This window comes from Salmo trutta, chromosome 31 (genome assembly GCF_901001165.1).
Source record: "Salmo trutta chromosome 31, fSalTru1.1, whole genome shotgun sequence".
NCBI lineage: Eukaryota > Metazoa > Chordata > Actinopteri > Salmoniformes > Salmonidae > Salmo > Salmo trutta.
Window position 1 is genome coordinate 14,980,413 of NC_042987.1, and position 19,871 is coordinate 15,000,283.

Consider the following 19,871-nt stretch of genomic DNA (forward strand, 5'->3'; position numbering starts at 1 on the left):
AAACATTTTTGGTTTTTGAATGTTTTGGTTATGTTATCATCCTAATGTTACATACAACCCTAACTTGAACTTAATGGGAATCTTAGCTAATGTTCTGGGAATGCTCCTGGTTTGCTGAATACCCTCTATGCCAAACTGCATTTCATTGTACTGTACTACTGACCCCTCTACAATGTATGTGTCAGCCTGAATGACACATTCAGACCACAGACCAACTCACCCTCCCCACTCCTCGCCTCTCACCCCTTGCCCCCTCACCCCTCTCTCTACCGTATGTGCCGTGCCAGACCAGCTCATCCTCCATACTCCCCTCATCCCCCAGCCATCACCTGCCTCTCCTCATGCTGTCCCTCTGCTGTTCCTGTTAGAGTGTGTGTGTGTGTGTGTGACACTTAGCTCTGATTCATAATAGATCTGGAAGGGTGTTCTGAATGATTTATTAGCCATCTGGCACAGAGACAGCTACTCCATGATGTCTGTGTGTGTGTGTGTATATGTGTGTGTGTGGATTACCTGTACTCGGCATCGCCTCACACCTCACACACAGCTACAGTGGACACTCCCAGCTCCTCAACATATATTCAGTCCACCTCTTGATTCCCGTTCTCTCCATTTTCAGTCTGTACACAGCATTGGCAATATTATACAGCACTTATATTATAGGGGGGATGGGGGGATAGGGGGGCACATTTCCAATCTTGCTGTGCTAATTGAACTGTATAAACAATGGTTTCTAGTCCCATGTGGGTAGTGGTTGGGAAAACACAGACCCAGCTATTTATTCTGTGACTAATAATGGTTTAATGCCGCATGCTTTACTAATCCCAATGGAAGCACGCTAAACGTTTTATAAAACATTTTGTTTATGAAGTTAAATGGAAGATAATGCACTTACAGAGAGGGAAAAAAGTATTTGATCCCCTGCTGATTTTGTACGTTTGCCCACTGACAAAGAAATGATCAGTCTATAATTTTAATGGTAGGTTTATTTGAACAGTGAGAGACAGAATAACAACAAACAAATCCAGAAAAACACGTCAAAAATGTTATAAATTGATTTGCATTTTAATGAGGGAAATAAGTATTTGACCCCCTGTCAATCAGAAAGATTTCTGGCTCCCAGGTGTCTTTTATACAGGTAACGAGCTGAGATTAGGAGCACACTCTTAAAGGGAGTGCTCCTAATCTCAGTTTGTTACCTGTATAAAAGACACCTGTCCACAGAAGCAATCAATCAATCAGATTACAAACTCTCCACCATGGCCAAGATCAAAGAGCTCTCCAAGGATGTCAGGGACAAGATTGTAGACCTACACAAGGCTGGAATGGGCTACAAGACCATCGCCAAGCAGCTTGGTGAGAAGGTGACAACAGTTGGTGTGATTATTCGCAAATGGAAGAAACACAAAAGAACTGTCAATCTCCCTCGGCCTGGGGCTCCATGCAAGATCTCACCTCGTGGAGTTGCAATGATCATGAGAATGGTGAGGAATCAGCCCAGAACTACACAGGAGGCTATTGTCAATGATCTCAAGGCAGCTGGGACCATAGTCACCAAGAAAACAATTGGTAACACACTACGCCGTGAAGGACTGAAATCCTGCAGCGCCCGCAAGGTCTCCCTGCTCAAGAAAGCACATATACATGCCCGTCTGAAGTTTGCCAATGAACATCTGAATGATTCAGAGGACAACTGGGTGAAAGTGTTGTGGTCAGATGAGACCAAAATGGAGCTCTTTGGCATCAACTCAACTCACCGTGTTTGGAGGAGGAGGAATACTGCCTATGACCCCAAGAACACCATCCCCACCATCAAACATGGAGGTGGAAACATTATGCTTTGGGGGTGTTTTTCTGCTAAGGGGACAGGACAACTTCACCGCATCAAACGGACGATGGACGGAAGGCGACTGGGAAAGCTGCCGTTACCAACAATACTACTCGCCAATGTGCAATCATTGGACAATAAATTAGATGAGGTACGATCACGAATATCCTACCAACGGGACATCAAAAACTGTAATAGCCTATGTTTCACGGAATCGTGGCTGAATGACGACATGGATATTCAGCTAGCGGGATACACGCTGCACCGGCAACATAGAAGAGCACACTCCGGTAAGACGGGGGGGGGGGGGACTGTTTTGCTATCACAGACTGGAACATGTTCCGGGATTCTTCCGATGGCATTGAGGGGTACACCACATCAGTCACTGGCTTTATTAATAAGTGCATCGAGGACGTCGTCCCCACAGTGACTGTACGTACATACCCCAACCAGAAGCCATGGATTACAGGCAACATTCGCACTGAGCTAAAGGGTAGAGCTGCCGCTTTCAAGGTGTGGGACTCTAACCCAGAAGCTTACAAGAAACCCTGCTATGCCCTGCGACAAACTATCAAACAGGCAAAGCGTCAATACAGGGCTAAGATTGAATCATACTACACCGGCTCAGACGCTCGTCTTATGTGGCAGGGCTTGGAAACTATTACAGACTACAAAGGGAAGCACAGCCGCGAGCTGCCCAGTGACACGAGCCTTCCAGATGAGCTAAATCGAGGCAAGCAACACTGAGGCATGCATGAGAGCATCAGCTGTTCCGGACGACTGTGTGATCACGCTCTCCGTAGCCAATGTGTGTAAGACCTTTAAACAGGTCAACATACACAAGGCTGCGGGGCCAGACAGATTACCAGGATGTGTGCTGACCAACTGGCACTCTCACTACCGAGTTCCTAACTGCCTCTGGAAGCAACGTCAGCACAGAACTGTTTGTCGGGAGCTTGATGAAATGGGTTTCCATGGCTGAGCAGCCACACACAAGCCTAAGATCACCATGCGCAATGCCAAGCGTCGGCTGAAGTGGTGTAAAGATTGCCGCCATTGGACTCTTGAGCAGTGGAAACGCGTTCTCTGGAGTGATAAATCACGCTTCACCATCTGGCAGTCCGACCAACAAATCTGGGTTTGGCAGATGCTACCTGCCCCGATGCATAGTGCTAACTGCAACATTTGGTGGAGGAGGAATAATGGTCTGTGGAAGTTTTTCATGGTTCGGGCTAGGCCCCTTAGTTCCAGTGAAGGGAACTCTTAACTCTACAGCATAGAATTACATTCTAGATGATTCTGTGCTTCCAACTTTGTGGCAACAGTTTGTGGAAAGCCCTTTACTGTTTCAGCGGGACAACGCCCTGTGCACAGAGCCCTATCCTCAACCTTATCGAACACCTTTGGGATGAATTGAAATGCAGACTGCGAGCCAGGCCTAATAGCCCAACAACACTGTCCGACCTCACTAATGCTCTTGTGGCTGAATGGAAGCAAGTCCCCACAGAAATGTTCCAACATTTAGTGGAAAGCCTTCCTAGAAGTGTGGAGGCTGTTATAGCAGCAAAGGGGGGGACCAACTCCATATTAATGGCCATGATTTTGGAATGAGATGTTCGACGAGCAGGTGTCCAGAATTTTTACAAATAGATGGCCAGCTGGGGCTAAATGGTTAGTAAAAGCACCACACATTTAATTTGTGTCTGTTATGGGACCAGAGGCTGTCACAGCCTGCTGGGGCAATGGGGGGGATGGAGTTTATTCTCAAAGAGGAATCAGCCCAGAACTACACAGGAGGATATTGTCAATGATCTCAAGGCAGCTGGGACCATAGTCACCAAGAAAACAATTGGTAACACACTACGCCGTGAAGGACTGAAATCCTGCAGCGCCCGCAAGGTCTCCCTGCTCAAGAAAGCACATATACATGCCCGTCTGAAGTTTGCCAATGAACATCTGAATGATTCAGAGGACAACTGGGTGAAAGTGTTGTGGTCAGATGAGACCAAAATGGAGCTCTTTGGCATCAACTCAACTCACCGTGTTTGGAGGAGGAGGAATACTGCCTATGACCCCAAGAACACCATCCCCACCATCAAACATGGAGGTGGAAACATTATGCTTTGGGGGTGTTTTTCTGCTAAGGGGACAGGACAACTTCACCGCATCAAAGGGACGATGGACGGGGCCATGTACCGTCAAATCTTGGGTGAGAACCTCCTTCCCTCAGCCAGGGCATTGAAAATGGGTCGTAGATGGGTATTCCAGCATGACAATGACCCAAAACACACGGCCAAGGCAACAAAGGAGTGGCTCAAGAAGAAGCACATTAAGGTCCTGGAGTGGCCTAGCCAGTCTCCAGACCTTAATCCCATAGAAAATCTGTGGAGGGAGCTGAAGGTTTGAGTTGCCAAACGTCAGCCTCGAAACCTTAATGACTTGGAGAAGATCTGCAAAGAGGAGTGGGACAAAATCCCTCCTGAGATGTGTGCAAACCTGGTGGCCAACTACAAGAAACGTCTGACCTCTGTGATTGCCAACAAGGGTTTTGCCACCAAGTACTAAGTCATGTTTTGCAGAGGGGTCAAATACTTATTTCCCTCATTAAAATGCAAATAATTTTATAACATTTTTGACATGCGTTTTTCTGGATTTTTTTGTTGTTATTCTGTCTCTCACTGTTCAAATAAACCTACCATTAAAATTATAGACTGATAATTTCTTTGTCAGTGAGCACTCCGTCAAGGAAAATATATCTACATATATTTCACGATGTTGTGTATCCCTGGAAATAATCAGAATCATGTAAACTCTACAGTTTTGAAAAGCTAGCTTGTCTAAAAATTGTATTCTCTTGGCACAACTTTGCCCGGATATGGGGTAAGTTGAGCCGCGAGACAGGGTAAGTTAAGCCGCCTACAAATTTCTGTACTGAATGAAATATTATCACTACCATAACCATATTTTTTTCCCAAACACAAGACAACACAATCAAACAAATACGAACACAATCTTTTAATAATTTTAAGCATCTTTTAACAGAGGCTTAACATCTAAAAAACACTTTGTACTTTTTTAAACAGTTTTAACATAGGCCAGACCCTGTTGTTACCTTGTATCCCAGCGATAAGGCCTTGCATTATGTCTGGGAAGAAAACATTTCAATTTGCTCTAATTGCCATCGGCTCAACATACCCCATGGCCATTGGCTCAATTTACCCATAGGCAAACATTTTGACTATATTAGCCCACACAGGTACAAGGATGCACTTTCATATTACAGTAGGTTTAAGACCTCATATTGAAGCTTATAGACCCCAACTAATGTATAGAACAATCATAAAATGATTGATGTTGGTTTAGATGGAAGCATCATGAAACCTCTAACACAATAAATTAATTTGACTTGGTGAAAATCAGTTTTTTGGATCTAACTTGCTGACCACTTTTTCCATGTAGTTTCTTCCTTCACAGACTCCATGAAATATTTGGTGAAATGATTCATTTTGTGTATGGTTTCCTAGAAACAAGGCTGGTTCAACTTACCCCTTTGGTGTAATTTCCCCCACTCTCTTCTACATACAGGAAGGACTCCTCTGTTTGTGTTGTTGTCGTTAGCTGTAAGCAGAGTTGTCTTATAATGGCAGCAACGTGATGTTCAGATTAGAGTTATTCTCTCTCTCTTTTTCTCTATTTTTCCCTCCCAGTGTTCAGTGCTGGTTCTCCGTGTAGGTGGAGGTGTGTGGGAGAGGCCGGCAGGCCGCATTCTGTTCACGTAATGAATTCAATCACTTAAAAGTCAGTTTCAGTACAATTAAGAGTTACACTATGAGGATGAACGTGATAGTGAAGCAACTTCTCACTGTAGCGCGAATGAACGACGACAAACAAACACTTAAACAACATAAATCAATTCCAGAAATCTGCCGATGCTACTCCTATCAATCCCTTAACATTAACAACTACTGAAAATACTAATCACTATTAGCTAGTGTATTTCTCCAATGCAGGAACTGCTTGATTTAGACTGTGTTTATGTGACAGTTGGTTTGTGTAACCTGAGTGCCAGTCTGTTTGTGCTATCATATCAACTGTCACTCATTGTCATGTTTGGCTTGACAGTGACAGCAGTGGTGTTGGCAAAAGCACAAACAGATCTGGGACGAGGCTATTGGTCGTGTGGTTCTGAGAGCAAACCTAACCAGTCTCAAAACCAGTCTCCCCCCCAGCAGATCAGCCTTGAAAAAGCAGCAGTGCTGCAGCTTTTGTTAAATGTGTTTTCTGGCTGTAGACTCCTACACCTCTCCACCACAGGAGCTTGGTGGCACCTTAATTGGGGAGGACGGGCTCGTGGTAATGGCTGAAGCAGAATTGGTGGACTGGTATCAAATACAGAAAACATATGGTTTCCATGTGTTCTCTCTCTCTCTCTCTCTCTCTCTCTCTCTCTCGCTATCTCTCGCTCTCTCGCTATCTCCCCAGTCTCAGGACAACCCCCCTCTCTCTCGTTCTGTCCACGCTCTCTCTCTTACCCTCTTTCTCTCCTTCAATCTCTCGCTCTTTCTTTTCATCAATCTCTCTCCCTCTTTCCCTCTCTCTGTCCCTCTCTCTCTCCTCTTTCAGTGAATATGGCGTGGGCCCACACTTGAGTTTCTGCCATGTGCTTTCTGCACCCCTCCACACACACACACACACACACACACACACACACACACACACACACACACACACCCTCGCCCACAATCCACAGCACTGACGTGTGTGAGTGAGTGAATCTATTAATCTACAGCGCCTTCAGAAAGTATTCCCACCCCTTGACTTTTTTCACATTTTGTTGTGTTACAAAGTGGGATTAAAAGGAATTTAATAGTCATTTTTTGTCAGTGATCTACACAAAATACTCTGTACTGTAAAAGTGGAAAGAAATTCGAACATTTGTAAAAAATGAAAAAGTATGTACAACAAAACACTAATATACACTGAGTATACAAAACACCCGCTCTTTCCATGACATAGAAAGAGCGGGTGAAAGCTATGATCCTTTACTGATGCCACTTGTTATATCCATTTCAATCAGTGTAGATGAATTGGAGGAGCCAGGTTAAAGACGGATTTTTAAGCCTTGAGACAATTGAGACATGGATTGTCTATGTGTGCCATTCAGAGGGTAAATGTGCAAGACCACATTTTTTAAGGGATATGGTAGTAGGTGCCAGGTGCACCGGTTTGTGTCAAGAACTGCAACGCTGCTGGGTTTTTCATGCTCAACAGTTTCCAGTGTGTATCAAGAATGGTCCACCGCCCAAAGGACATCCAGCCAACTTAACACAACTGTGGGAAGCATTGGAGTAAACATGGCCCAGCATCCCTGTGGAACGCTTTCAACACCTTGTAGAGTCCATGCCCTGATGAATTGAGGCTGTTCTGAGGGCAAAAGGGGGTGCAACTCAATACTAGGAAGGTGTTCCTAATGTTTGGTATACTCAGTGTATAAATCATTGACTACACCACTGATTATTATTTATTATCATCTGACCACATTACATTCAGAGAGTCATTATCAGTAGGTAAGAACACAGACATCATTCAGTGTGGCTCTCTCTGGAGGGAGAGAGTACAAACCAAATCTCACATCTCTCAACAGCCGACGCACGTATTGACAGCCCTCCACCCACACACACAAACATTGAAACACCATTTACAGCAACCAACAGGAGGCAAAGAAAGGCAAATTCACAGTCTCTATGTACTGTATACGCTGTATATCTTGTACTGTACGCTGCATTCCTGACCAGTAGCGGTGCGTGGATAACATCACTGGGGAAGCCAAGCCAAATCAGTAAAAAAGCCATATTACAACCTATGTTGTGATAATTGCGTTGTTTGCTCTATAACCCATTAGTTCATACACCACCATGACATACAATAAGGCCGTGACAACAAAAAGACAACAGTCACACAGTGTCGGAATAAATTCAACTACACATACTATCAGGGATCAAGGTAAGACCCAGATGCAGACTGTCGAAGTAACACTGTTTATTGTAGCAAACAGGGGCAGACAAAACAGGTCAAGGTAGGCAGGGGTCGAAAATCCAGGGTAAGGCAGAGGTACAGGGCGGCAGGCGGACTCAGGGTCAGGGACACAGGTATAAGTACACACCGGGTATAATAGGGAAGATGGATGACACCTTGAGGGGGGTGGAGACAAGCACAAGGACAGGGGAAACATATCAGGGCGTGACACACATTTGTTTCATCCCAAAACCGGAAATTAACATATGTCCGGTGAAGTCCACAAAGCAAGTAGTGCATACCAACAGTTATATCACCTGCAGCATGGTCAAGCAAGTTAATATCTACAGTTTACTAGACAACTAGTGATTTAGAACCACAGAGTTACCGCAAGTCAGTACTAAGACAACAGGAGGACTGCCTCTGCTATTCCAGCACCATTTCAACTTAAACATTGAAACATCATCAGCTCAACAAGGTTATACATGCTTAGTTTAATACACTGAAAACAAACTTAAAGATACCAAAAATGATTTAGTCCAATCAATGTTGCTAAATATCATGTAGCTGTCCATGGTGCTGATTTGTCTGTGTTGGTTTGTGTGTGTGTGTGTGTGTGTGTGTGTAAGTAAGTAAAACAAAAACTGTTGACTGACCCTACTTGTAGACTAGTTGAACGCCAATGCCATCCTCCTCTCTTGTTGGCAAAACGTCATACACATGTCGTGTCTTTGGCATCATTCAAACTGAAGACTTATTTTTTTCAAATAACTCTCTGTAATTATTATTACGCGATTAAACTAATTAATCGTGTAACTGTAATTAACTAGGAAGTCTGGGCACCAAGGAAAAGATTCAGATTACAAAGTTATAATTTTCCTAATATAACTTTAAGATATTTTAATATCTGATCAATTAGTCTTCGAATTAATGAATTGTTCTTTACCTCAAGTTAGTCTCATTCCAAACGTCGTGAATTGTTGGTTATCTGCACGAACCCAGTCTTCACTATGAGTCATCCATACATCAATTGTCTTAAATCATTTATTTACTAACTAAGTAATCACAGAAATGCATAACAAACAGTAGATATGGTTACAGGGAAATGATAGGGGAATGTGCCCTAGTGGGCTAAACCGGCATCGCGGCTTGGTGGACAAAAGGGAAGTGGGGTTCGACTGAGATAAGACACCACAAAGTTGATAATTATTACAATTGAAATGCTAATGCTTTGCACATGAACGCTCACTCATTCGGGAATAATTGCAATCAATATATATATATATATATGTATATTTATGCTCAGTGTGTCGTCGGGATCTCTGTTGAAAAGTTTGTTTCTGTTGGAGAGTTTGTCCGCCCTCTCTCTCTCTCTCTCTCTCTCTCTCTCTCTGCCGCGGTTAGAATGGATAGTTCAGAGTAACATTCATTAATGTTGTTATAGAGTAGATGTCTTCGCGTTCACGGGTACATAATTTGTAAGTCGCTCTGGATAAGAGCGTCTGCTAAATGACTTAAATGTAAATGTAAATGTATAATTCCTAGCTGCAGACTAGTAATTAGTATTAAAGATTTGTTCTTATTCTGTCGGTATCAATAGTCTAAGAGTTTAACCACATGGTATGGTTAAGAATTCAGCAAGAGAATTGCATGGTCTCTACTCAAACCTTAGCCCTCTCATGGTTATCGAGGTAAGCTGGTCTCTACTCAAACCTTAGCCCTCTCGTGGTAATCGAGGTAAGCTGGTCTGAAGTGAGAAAACCCAGGTGGGGGTTTTATTGTCCCATGACTCCGGGTCCTGCCTGTGCTCAAGGGGCGGTCCTCTGATTTAGTTAAACTCCAAAGGGAATTGGAATTTCCTTCATTAAACAGTCTAAAATCACATTACATCATTTCACAAATAGTTTCATCTTTACTCATTCATTTTATACAACAATTAGATGTAAGCCTCATAACTGAGACTCTTGTATAAATGGGGTTATGGAAATGTGGCTATATTGTCTCTCATGAGTTTCACAAAATTGTACCAAACGGACCAGTTCGTAGCTCGTTACTTCACCGATCTTTTATACATTCTCCAGAACATGAATGACGTTCGGTTCTCCAGTTCTGTAAGGTGGAAGAAATTCCTTTGTTCTCTCTATGAAACTCACTCTCTCTATACTGTCTGGCCATGAGGAAGATTCTCCTCCAGGAATTTACGACCTCTCTGACCACAGCAGCTTGAGTGTAGGAGAGAGAGAGAGGGGGATGGTGCTCGCTGTGTCCAAAGAGGGCAACGTCATGACACACACTTTTAGTTTTTGTTGTGATAGGCTACCTAGCTAAAATACTTGCTAGCCTGAATTCCTCACATGGGCAACAATGAACCATCTAAGTTAACTAGCTAGTTAATGCGAACCTACTAGGCTACATCTAGGCTACATATTAAACTTAAATTGTCTCAGGCCAGTGGCACAACATATTTATTTATGGTTAGATCAGAATCGCTGTCATAATCATTGGCCTGTACAGAGAATTAAGTCAAAACCAGAAGTTCAAATCCCCATCTCCGTCCATGGCTTAGGAAAGGGATGATTTAGCAAGCTAGCTACTGCAGAACATCAACACAAGCAGACCAGAAACAGACACGTTTTTCTGACAATGACGTTTTGCAAAGGAAGTGATTTGATTGGTCTGAAGCCTAATCCAAACAGGCCTCCCTTGGGCGGTGCTTTGCTGCACCAGGACAACCCACAGTTGAGCTCAACTCAATGCTGATTGGCTAATTATTTTATAATTTTTTAATCAAGGGTGGCCAAATGCTTGCTGGAATCAATCAAGTGCTACGGCGGCAACATGTTATACTCTTTTGGTCAAGACAAAGTAATCTTTACAAATTAATAAAAAATGAAAAGCTGAAAATGAAAAGCTAAAATGTCTTGAGTCAATAAGTATTCAATCCCTTTGTTATGGCAAGCCTAAATAACTTCAGCAGTTAACATTTGCTTAACAAGTCACATAAGTTGCATGGACTTATCTGTAAGGACCCCTTGGTCGAGCAGTGAATTTCAAACACAGATTCAACCACAAAGACCAGGGAACTTTTCCAATGCCTTGCAAAGAAGGGCACCTATTGGTAGATCGGTAAAAATAAAAATAGCAGGCATTGAATATCCTTTTGAGCATGGTGAAGTTGTTAATTACACTTCGGATACACCCAGTTACTACAAAGATACAGGTGTCCTTCCTAACTCTGTTGCTGGAGAGGAAGGAAACCGCTCAGGGATTTCACCATGAGGCCAATGGTGACTTTAAAACAGTTACAGAGTTTATTGGCTATGATAGGACAAAACTGAGGATGGATCAGCAACACTGTAGTTACTCCACAATACTAACCTAAATGACAGAGTGAAAAGAAGGAAGCTTGTACAGAATAAAATTTTTCCAAAACATGCATCCTGTTTGCAATAAGGCACTAAAGTAAAACTGCAAAATATGTGCGCCCTGAATAGAAAGCGTTATGCTTGGGGCAAATCCAACACAACACATCACTGAGTACCACTCTTCATATTTTCAAGCATGGTGGTGGCTGCATCATGTTATAGGTATGCTTGTCATCGGCAAAGACTGAGGAGTTTTTTAGGATGAAAAGAAATAGAATAGAGCCAAGCACAGGCAAAATCTTAGAGAAAAACCTGTTTCAATCTGCTTTCCAACACACTGGGAGACAAATTCACCTTTCAGCAGGACAATAACCTAAAACACAAGGCCAAATATACACTGGAGTTGCTTACCAAGAAGACATTGAATGTTCCTGAGTGGCCTAGTTACAGTTTTGACTTAAATCAGTTTGAAAATCTATGGCAAGACTCAAAAATGGCTGTCCAGCAACTTGACAGAGCTTGAAGAATAAAAAAAAAAAGAATGTGCAAATATTGTACAATCCAGGTGTGCAAAGCCGGTTTGTGTCAAGAACTGCAACATTGCTGGGTTTTTCTCGCGCAACAATTTCTTGTTTGTATCAAGAATGGTCCACCACCCAAAGGACATCCAGCCAACTGCCACGACTGTGGGAAGCATTGGAGTCAACATGGGCCAGCATCCCTGTGGAACGCTTTCGAAACCTTGTTGAGTCCATTCCCCAACGAAGTGAGGCTGTTCTGAGGGCAAAAGGGGGTGCAACTCAATACTGGGAAGGTGTTGCTAATGTTTGGTATACTCAGTATAAATTATAATTCAATGTACACCACTTCCGCCCCAAAACCGTTTATTCATAAACCACACTGCTTATTAACCGTTGATCCCACTGGAAAATATTCATTCAATTTTTTATTCTGAATCTGATCATGTATTTCTATCTGCAGAATACTGGCAACAGCAGGGGCCCACATGAACATACCAGTGGATCTGCGGACCCTGAGGGCGGTGAGAGTCCTGAGGCCCCTTAAATTGGTCTCTGGGATCCCCAGTGAGTACCGTCAATATCTACCAGCATATCAATATAATTTACAGTGTCATAATACTTCAATATGTACCTTACTATAATGTCTAACTCTCAGAGGCAATCAGACATTAACTCTTCACACGTGTGTGTGTGTGTTATAACATTTTATCATCAGGCTTGCAGATCGTGCTGAAGTCCATCATGAAGGCCATGGTGCCCCTGCTCCAGATCGGTCTGCTCTTGTTCTTCGCCATTCTTATGTTCGCCATCATCGGTCTGGAGTTCTACAGCGGGAAGCTCCACCACACCTGTCTACCTACTGCTGACATCCTGGGTAGTTACATACTCCAGTCTCCCTCACACTCTCTGTGTTTTATACACTACCCCACACTCCCTCATACTCGCTCTCTACCCAAAACCTCTTTGACCACTTCTACTGTACCTCTATCCATTCAAGAGGTTCCCTTCCACTCTGTGTTGCATTTTCACAGGGTCCTCATCTATTTTCACAGGGTCCTCATCTCTATTATCCTGTATTTTTCTATCTCTCTCTCTTTCTGTCTCTCACGCTCTCCCTCCTGCATCGTTATTAAGAACATCTTTATACTGCTACTCTTTACCTGACAGCTTCATGAGGACCGGACTGTCCCATCTAACCAGTGGTGGAAAAAGTACCCAATTGTCATACTTGAGTAAAAGTAAAGATACCTTATTAGAAAATTACTCAAGTAAAAGTGAAAGTCACCCAGTAAAATATTACTTGAGTAAAGTGTAAAATTATTTGGTTTTAAATATACTTAAGTATCAAAAGTAATTGTTTAAATCATTTCACAATCCTTATATTAAGCAAACCAGACTGCACAATAAAAAAAATATATACTGTGTGTATATATATATATTTAGGGATAGCCAGGGGCACACTCCAACACTTCGACAATAATTTTCAAACAAAGTGTTTAGTGAGTCTGCCAGTTCAGAGGCAGTAAATGAAATCAAATCAAACTTTATTTGCCACATGCGCCGAATACAAGTGTAGACTTTACCGTGAAATGCTTACTTACAAGCCCTTAACCAACAGTGCAGTTCAAGAAGAAGAAAATATTTACCAAGTAGGCTAAAATAAAAAGTAATAATAAAAAGCAACACAATAAGAATAACAATAATGAGGCTATATACAGGGGCACCGGTACCGAGTCAGTGTGCAGGGGTACAGGCTAGTTGAGGTAATCTGTACATGTAGGTGGGGGCAAAATGACTATGGCTAGGTAACAAACAAACAGAGAGTAGCAGCAATGTACAAGAGGGGGGGTATCAATGTAAATTGTCCGGTGGTGAATTTTATGAATTGTTCAGCAGTCTAATGGCTTGGGGGTAGAAGCTGTTGAGGAGCCTTTTGATCCTAGACGTGGCGCTCCGGTATCACTTGCCGTGCGGTAGCAGAGAAAACAGTCTATAACTTGGGTGACTGGAGTCTCTGACAATTTTATGGGCCTTCCTCTGACACCGCCTATTATATAGGTCCTGGATGGCAGGAAGCTTGGCCCCAGTGATGTACTGGGCCGTTTGCACTACCTCTGTAGCGTCTACGGTCAGATGCCGAGCAGTTGCCATACCAGGCGGTGATGCAACCGGTCAGGATGCTCTGGATGGTGCAGCTGTAGAACCTTTTGAGGATCTGGGGCCCATGCCAAATCTTTTCAGTCTCCTGAGGGGGAAAAGGCTTTGTCGTGACCTCTTCACGACTGTCTTGGTATGTTTGGACCATGATAGTTCATTGGTGATGTGGACACCAAGGAACTTGAAACAATCGAGCCGCTCCACTACAGCCCCATCGATTTTAAGGGGAACTTTTCCTGTAGTCCACGATCAGCTCCTTTGTCTTGCTCACATTGAGGGAGAGGTTGTTGTCCTCGCACCACACTGCCAGTTCTCTGACCTCCTCCCTATAGGCCGTCTCATCATTGTCGATGATCAGGCCTACCACTGTTGTGTCGTCAGCAAATTTAATGATGGTGTTGGGGTCGTGCTTGGCCACGCAGTCATGGGTGAACAGGGAATACAGGAGAGGACTAAGTACACACCCCTGAGGGGCCCGAGTGTTAAGGATCAGCGTGGCAGATGTGTTGTTACTTACCCTTACCACCTGGGGGCGGCCCGTCAGGAAGTCCAGGATCCAGTTCAGAGGGATGTGTTGAGTCCCAGAGCCCTTAGCTTAGGGATGAGCTTCGAGGGCACTATGGTGTTGAACGCTGAGCTGTAGTTGATGAACAGCATTCTCACATGTGGAGTGCGATTCAGATTGCGTCATCTGTGGATCTGTTGGTGCTGTTTGCGAATTGGAGTGGGTCTAGGGTGTCCGGGAGGATACTGTTGATATGAGCCATGACCAGCATTTCAAAGCACTTCCTGACAACCGATGTGAGTGCTACGGGGCGGTAATCATTTAGGCAGGTTACCTTCGCTTCCTTGGGCACAGGGACTATGATGGTCTGCTTGAAACATGTAGGTATTACAGACTCGGTCAGGGAGAGGTTGAAAATGTCAGTGAAGACACTTGACAGTTGGTCCGCGCATGCTATGAGTACACGTCCTGGTAATCCGTCTGGCCCAGTGGTTTTGTGAATGTAGACCTGTTTAATAAAGGTTTTGTTCTCATCAGCTACCGAGAGCGTTATCACACAGTCATCCAGAACAGCTGGCGCTCTCATGCATGCTTCAGTGTTGCTTGCCTCGAAGCGAGCATAAAAGGCATTTAGCTCGTCTGGTAGGCTCACGTCACTGGGCAGCTCGTGCCTGGGTTTCCTTTTGTAGTCCGTAATAGTTTTCACATCCTACGAGCGTCAGAGCCAGTGTAGTAGGATTCAATCTTAATCCTGTATTGATGCTTTGCTTGTTTGATGGTTCGTCTGAGGGCATAGCGAGATTTCTTATAAGCGTCCGGAAAGCGGCAGCTCTAGCCTTTAGCTCGATGCAGATTCCTCAATGCCATTGGATGAATCCCGGAACATATTCCAGTCTTTGCTAGCAAAACAGTCCTGTAGTGTAGCATCCGCATCATCTGACCACTTCCGTATTGAGCGAGTCACTGGTACTTCCTGCTTTAGTGTTTGCTTGTAAGCAGGAATCAGGAGGATAGAATTGTGGTCAGATTTGCCAAATGGAGGGTGGGGGAGAGCTTTGTATGCATCTCTGTGTGTGGAGTAAAGGTGGTCTAGGATTTTCTTTTACCTGGTTGCGCATGTGGCATGCTGGTAAAAATTTGGTGAAACTGATTTAAGTTTGCCTGCATTAAAGTCCCCGGCCACTAGGAGCGCCGCTTTCGGGTGAGCATTTTCTTATTTGCTTATGGCCTTATAGAGTTGGTTGAGAGCGGTCTTAGTGCCAGCTTCGCTTTGTGGTGGTAAATAGACGGCTACGAATAATACAGATGAGAACTCTCTTGGTAGATAGTGTGGTCGACAGCTTATCATAAGGTACTCTACCTCAGGCAAGCAATACCTCGAGACTTCTTTAATATTAGACATCCCGCACCAGCTGTTATTGACAAAAAGACACACACCCCCACCCCTCGTCTTACCAGAGGTAGCGTCTCTGTTCTGTCGGTGCATGGAAAATCCCGCCAGCTCTATATTGTCCGTTTCTTCGTTCAGCCACGTCTCGGGGGAAACATAAGATGTTACAGTTTTTAATGTCCCGTTGGTAGGATAATCTTAATAGTAGGTCATAAATTTTATTTTCTAACGATTGCGCGTTAGCAAGGAGAATGGATGGCATTGGGAGTTTACTCGCTCGCCTCCGGCTTCTCAGATGGAGCCCCAATTTGCGTCCTCTTTTCCGGCGTCTTTTCTTCACGCAAAAGGCGTGGATCTGGGTCTGTTCCAGTGAAAGCAGGTTATCCTTCTCGTCGGACTCGTTAAAGGAAAAAGTTATTTTCGGTCATAATGGACGGTAGCAGCAACATTATGTACACAATAAGTAAAAAAATAAGTTGCACAAAACGCAAAAAAATAAGAAAATTGCACAATTGGTTAGGAGAATGTAAAACGGCAGCCATGTTCTTCGACACCATCTTTTCAAAAAGGATGACAAGGGATGTTCTCTTGATAAGTGCATGAATTGGATAATTTTCCTGTCCTGTTATGCATTCAAAATGTAACAAGTACTTTTTGGTGTCAGAGAAAATCTATGGAGTAAAAAGTAAATTATTTTCTTTAGGAATGTAGTGGAGTAAAAGTAAAAGTTGTCAAAACTATAAATAGTAAAGTAAAGTACAGATACACCACTGCATCTGTGTCAGGTCCTGGCCAGTATAAGGGTTAATTAGTATTGTAGTTTGGTCAGGACGTGGCAGAGGGTATTTGTTTTATGTGGTTCAGGGTGGTGTGTTTGTTATAAGGGTGTTTGATTTAGTATTTCTGGGGTTTTGGTTTATGGTCTAGGTTTATGTATGTCTATGTGGAGTCTAGTGAGTGTATTTCTATGGTTGATTAATTGGGGTAGGGACTCTCAATTGAAGGCAGGTGTTTTCTCTTTGCCTTTGATTGAGAGTCCCATATATTGGGGTGTGTTTGTGATTCGTGGGAGATTGTTCTGTGCTTAGCCTTGGGCCTAGCCAGACTGTTTTGTTGTTCGTGGTTTCGTTTTGTTGTTTTGGAATGTTCGTTTTGATTTAATAAATGTTCAAAATGAACAACCGCATGCCTGCTGCGTTTTGGTCCATTTATGAAGACAGCCGTTACAGAATCTCCCACCTAACCAGGACCAAGCAGCAGAGGAAGGAGCAGAGGAAATTCGAATTGGACAAACGAGAGAGATGGACTTGGGAGGAGATCTTGGAGGGAGAAGGCTCCTACACTTGGGAGGAGATCCAAGCAGGAAAAGATCGCCTTCCATGGAAACAGGTGGTACGCGAGAGAGAGGAAAGGAGTAAGGCTGGTATGGACCGGGAACGTTTCCGAGGGACAAGACTGGCATTGAAGCACGAGAGGCACCCCCAATATTTTTTTTGGGGGGGGCAAACGGGTAGTTTGGCTAGGCCTAGGAAGAGCCGGAGGCCAGCTACCCGTGGTTATATGGAGAAGCGTATGAGGTGGGGAGCGCCATGTTTCGCTGAGGAGCGCACTATCTCACCCATACGCACGCACAGTCCGGTGCGCGTTATTCCAGCCCCTCGCAGGTGCCGTGCTAGAGCGGGCATCCAGCCTGGTAGGAGGATGCCTGCGCAGCGCATCTGGTCGCCGGTACGCCTCCGAGGACCAGGCTACCCAACTCCCGCTCTACGCACGGCTACCATCAGGCCCCTGCACAGCCCAGGGCGCCCTGTACAAGCACCCCGCTCGTACAGGGCTACTAGTTCCATCCAGCCAAGACGGGTTGTGCAGGAGGTAAGATCAAGACCGACTGTGCGCCTCCATAGCCCTGGGTTTCCAGCTCCTGTGTCTCGTGCGGACCCGGAAGTGCGTCAGCCCAGTCCGACTCATCCTGTTCCCGCTCCCCGCACTAGCCTGGAGGTGCGTGTTCCCAATCTGGTACGCCCAGTACCAGCACCACGCACCAGGCTTCAAGTGCGTAAACCCAGCCTCGCCAGTCAACAGTCACCAGAGCCGCCCGCCAGTCAACAGTCGTCAGAGCCGCCCGCCAGTCAACAGTCACCAGAGCCGCCCGCCAGTCAACAGTCACCAGAGCCGCCCGCCAGTCAACAGTCGCCAGAGCCGCCCGCCAGTCAACAGTCGTCAGAGCCGCCCGCCAGTCAACAGTCGCCAGAGCCGCCCGCCAGTCAACAGTCACCAGAGCCGCCCGCCAGTCAACAGTCACCAGAGCCGCCCGCCAGTCAACATTCACCAGAGCCGCCCGTCAGTGAAGAGTCGCCAGAGCCACCCACTAGTCAGGAGCTGCCAGAGTGGCCAGACTGCCCCGAGCTGCCAGAGTGGCCAGACTGCCCCGAGCTGCCAGAGTGGCCAGACTGCCCCGAGCTGCCAGAGTGGCCAGACTGCCCCGAGCTGCCAGAGTGGCCAGACTTCCCCGAGCTGCCAGAGTGGCCAGACTGCCCCGAGCTGCCAGAGTGGCCAGACTGCCCCGAGCTGCCAGACTGCCCCGACTGCCTGGAACGGCCAGAGCCGGAGCCACCTCCAGATATAGGTGGGTTGGGGAGGGGGGGTGTAGCACAGTGCCGTCGTTGACGGCAGCCACCCTCCCTTCCCTCCCTTTAGTAGAGGGGAATTTTTGTTTTGTTGTTTGGGGTTGTTGTTTTTTTTTGTTTTTTGTTATTAAGGTGCTTCCAGGGTTAGCACCTTTAAGGGGGGGTACTGTCACGTCCTGGCCAGTATAAGGGTTAATTAGTATTGTAGTTTGGTCAGGACGTGGCAGAGGGTATTTGTTTTATGTGGTTCAGGGTGGTGTGTTTGTTTAAAGTGTGTTTGATTTAGTATTTCTGGGGTTTTGGTTTATGGTCTAGGTTTATGTATGTCTATGTGGAGTCTAGTGAGTGTATTTCTATGGTTGATTAATTGGGGTTGGGACTCTCAATTGAAGGCAGGTGTTTTCTCTTTGCCTTTGATTGAGAGTCCCATATATTGGGGTGTGTTTGTGATTCGTGGGAGATTGTTCTGTGCTTAGCCTTGGGCCTAGCCAGACTGTTTTGTTGTTCATGGTTTCGTTTTGTTGTTTTGGAATGTTCGTTTTGATTTAATAAATGTTCAAAATGAACAACCGCATGCCTGCTGCGTTTTGGTCCATTTATGAAGACAGCCGTTACAATCTGACCCTACTCTACAAAAAAAATATTTTTGTTTTGTTTTTATTTACACAGTAATGTTTCAAACTGCTTGTTCTAACTAGTGTACTGTACTTATAGGCTTTTAATGTGCACAGATTTGTAAGGTGATGGCATTCGGGCAAACATATTATTCATGTTTGGGAGTTAACGTTATTTATAATAAGGGTTACATGGAGAAAATCTGACCTCTGAAATGAAAATGGATGGCCCTCCCTTCAGCAAAATATATTTCACATAAACCCTCCCTGAACACTTAAAGAATAAACAGGTGACCCTCCCCTAATAATAATGAAAAAGTGGATAGCAGAGAACATGTCTATCGTTTACCCTGACTTCTTATACAGACCAGAGACTTAGATATGCAGTTTTAGAAACTGTTATTCATCCTGTAAGCATGATATGGCAATGCAGGAATTTTGATAGCTCACAGGGCTGCGGGCCAGAAGGTTGTGGGTTCGCAGACCACCATGGACAAGAGTAGGGGTGGAAAGATCTCCTTTATAGTAAAAACATTACATGAATCTGTTGTTGTATTTGCAGGTCCGAGAAAAAAATGGCCTTTTTATAAAAAATGTCACGGGATTGTACATATTAGCGGAATCGTATTTTAATACCACACAAGTAATTGAAATGACAGGCTAAGAATGGACAGAGAGATTGGCCTATGTGTTCATCTTATAATATTTCTCCAATGCCAAATCAGTGTGTCTTGTTTGCAACCAAACTGTCCTTGTTTTCAAATAATTCAATCTGAGACATCATTAGGATTCTGTGCATGGTGCTTTCAAAAGTTTGGCTACCTTTCCACCCCAGACAGAGTAAGCCTA

The 19,871-nt window shown here is 44.5% G+C and overlaps 1 protein-coding gene across 1 annotated transcript in view; it reads left to right on the plus strand.

The window, feature by feature from the left end:
* LOC115169613 (voltage-dependent R-type calcium channel subunit alpha-1E-like) overlaps nt 1–19,871 on the plus strand; it is a 101,339-nt gene that overhangs the window by 39,957 nt on the left and 41,511 nt on the right. Inside the window, exons 6-7 of the mRNA XM_029725409.1 lie at nt 12,190–12,293; nt 12,445–12,603. Coding sequence (XP_029581269.1) covers nt 12,190–12,293; nt 12,445–12,603 — 263 coding nt within the window. The remainder of the gene's footprint in view (nt 1–12,189; nt 12,294–12,444; nt 12,604–19,871) is intronic.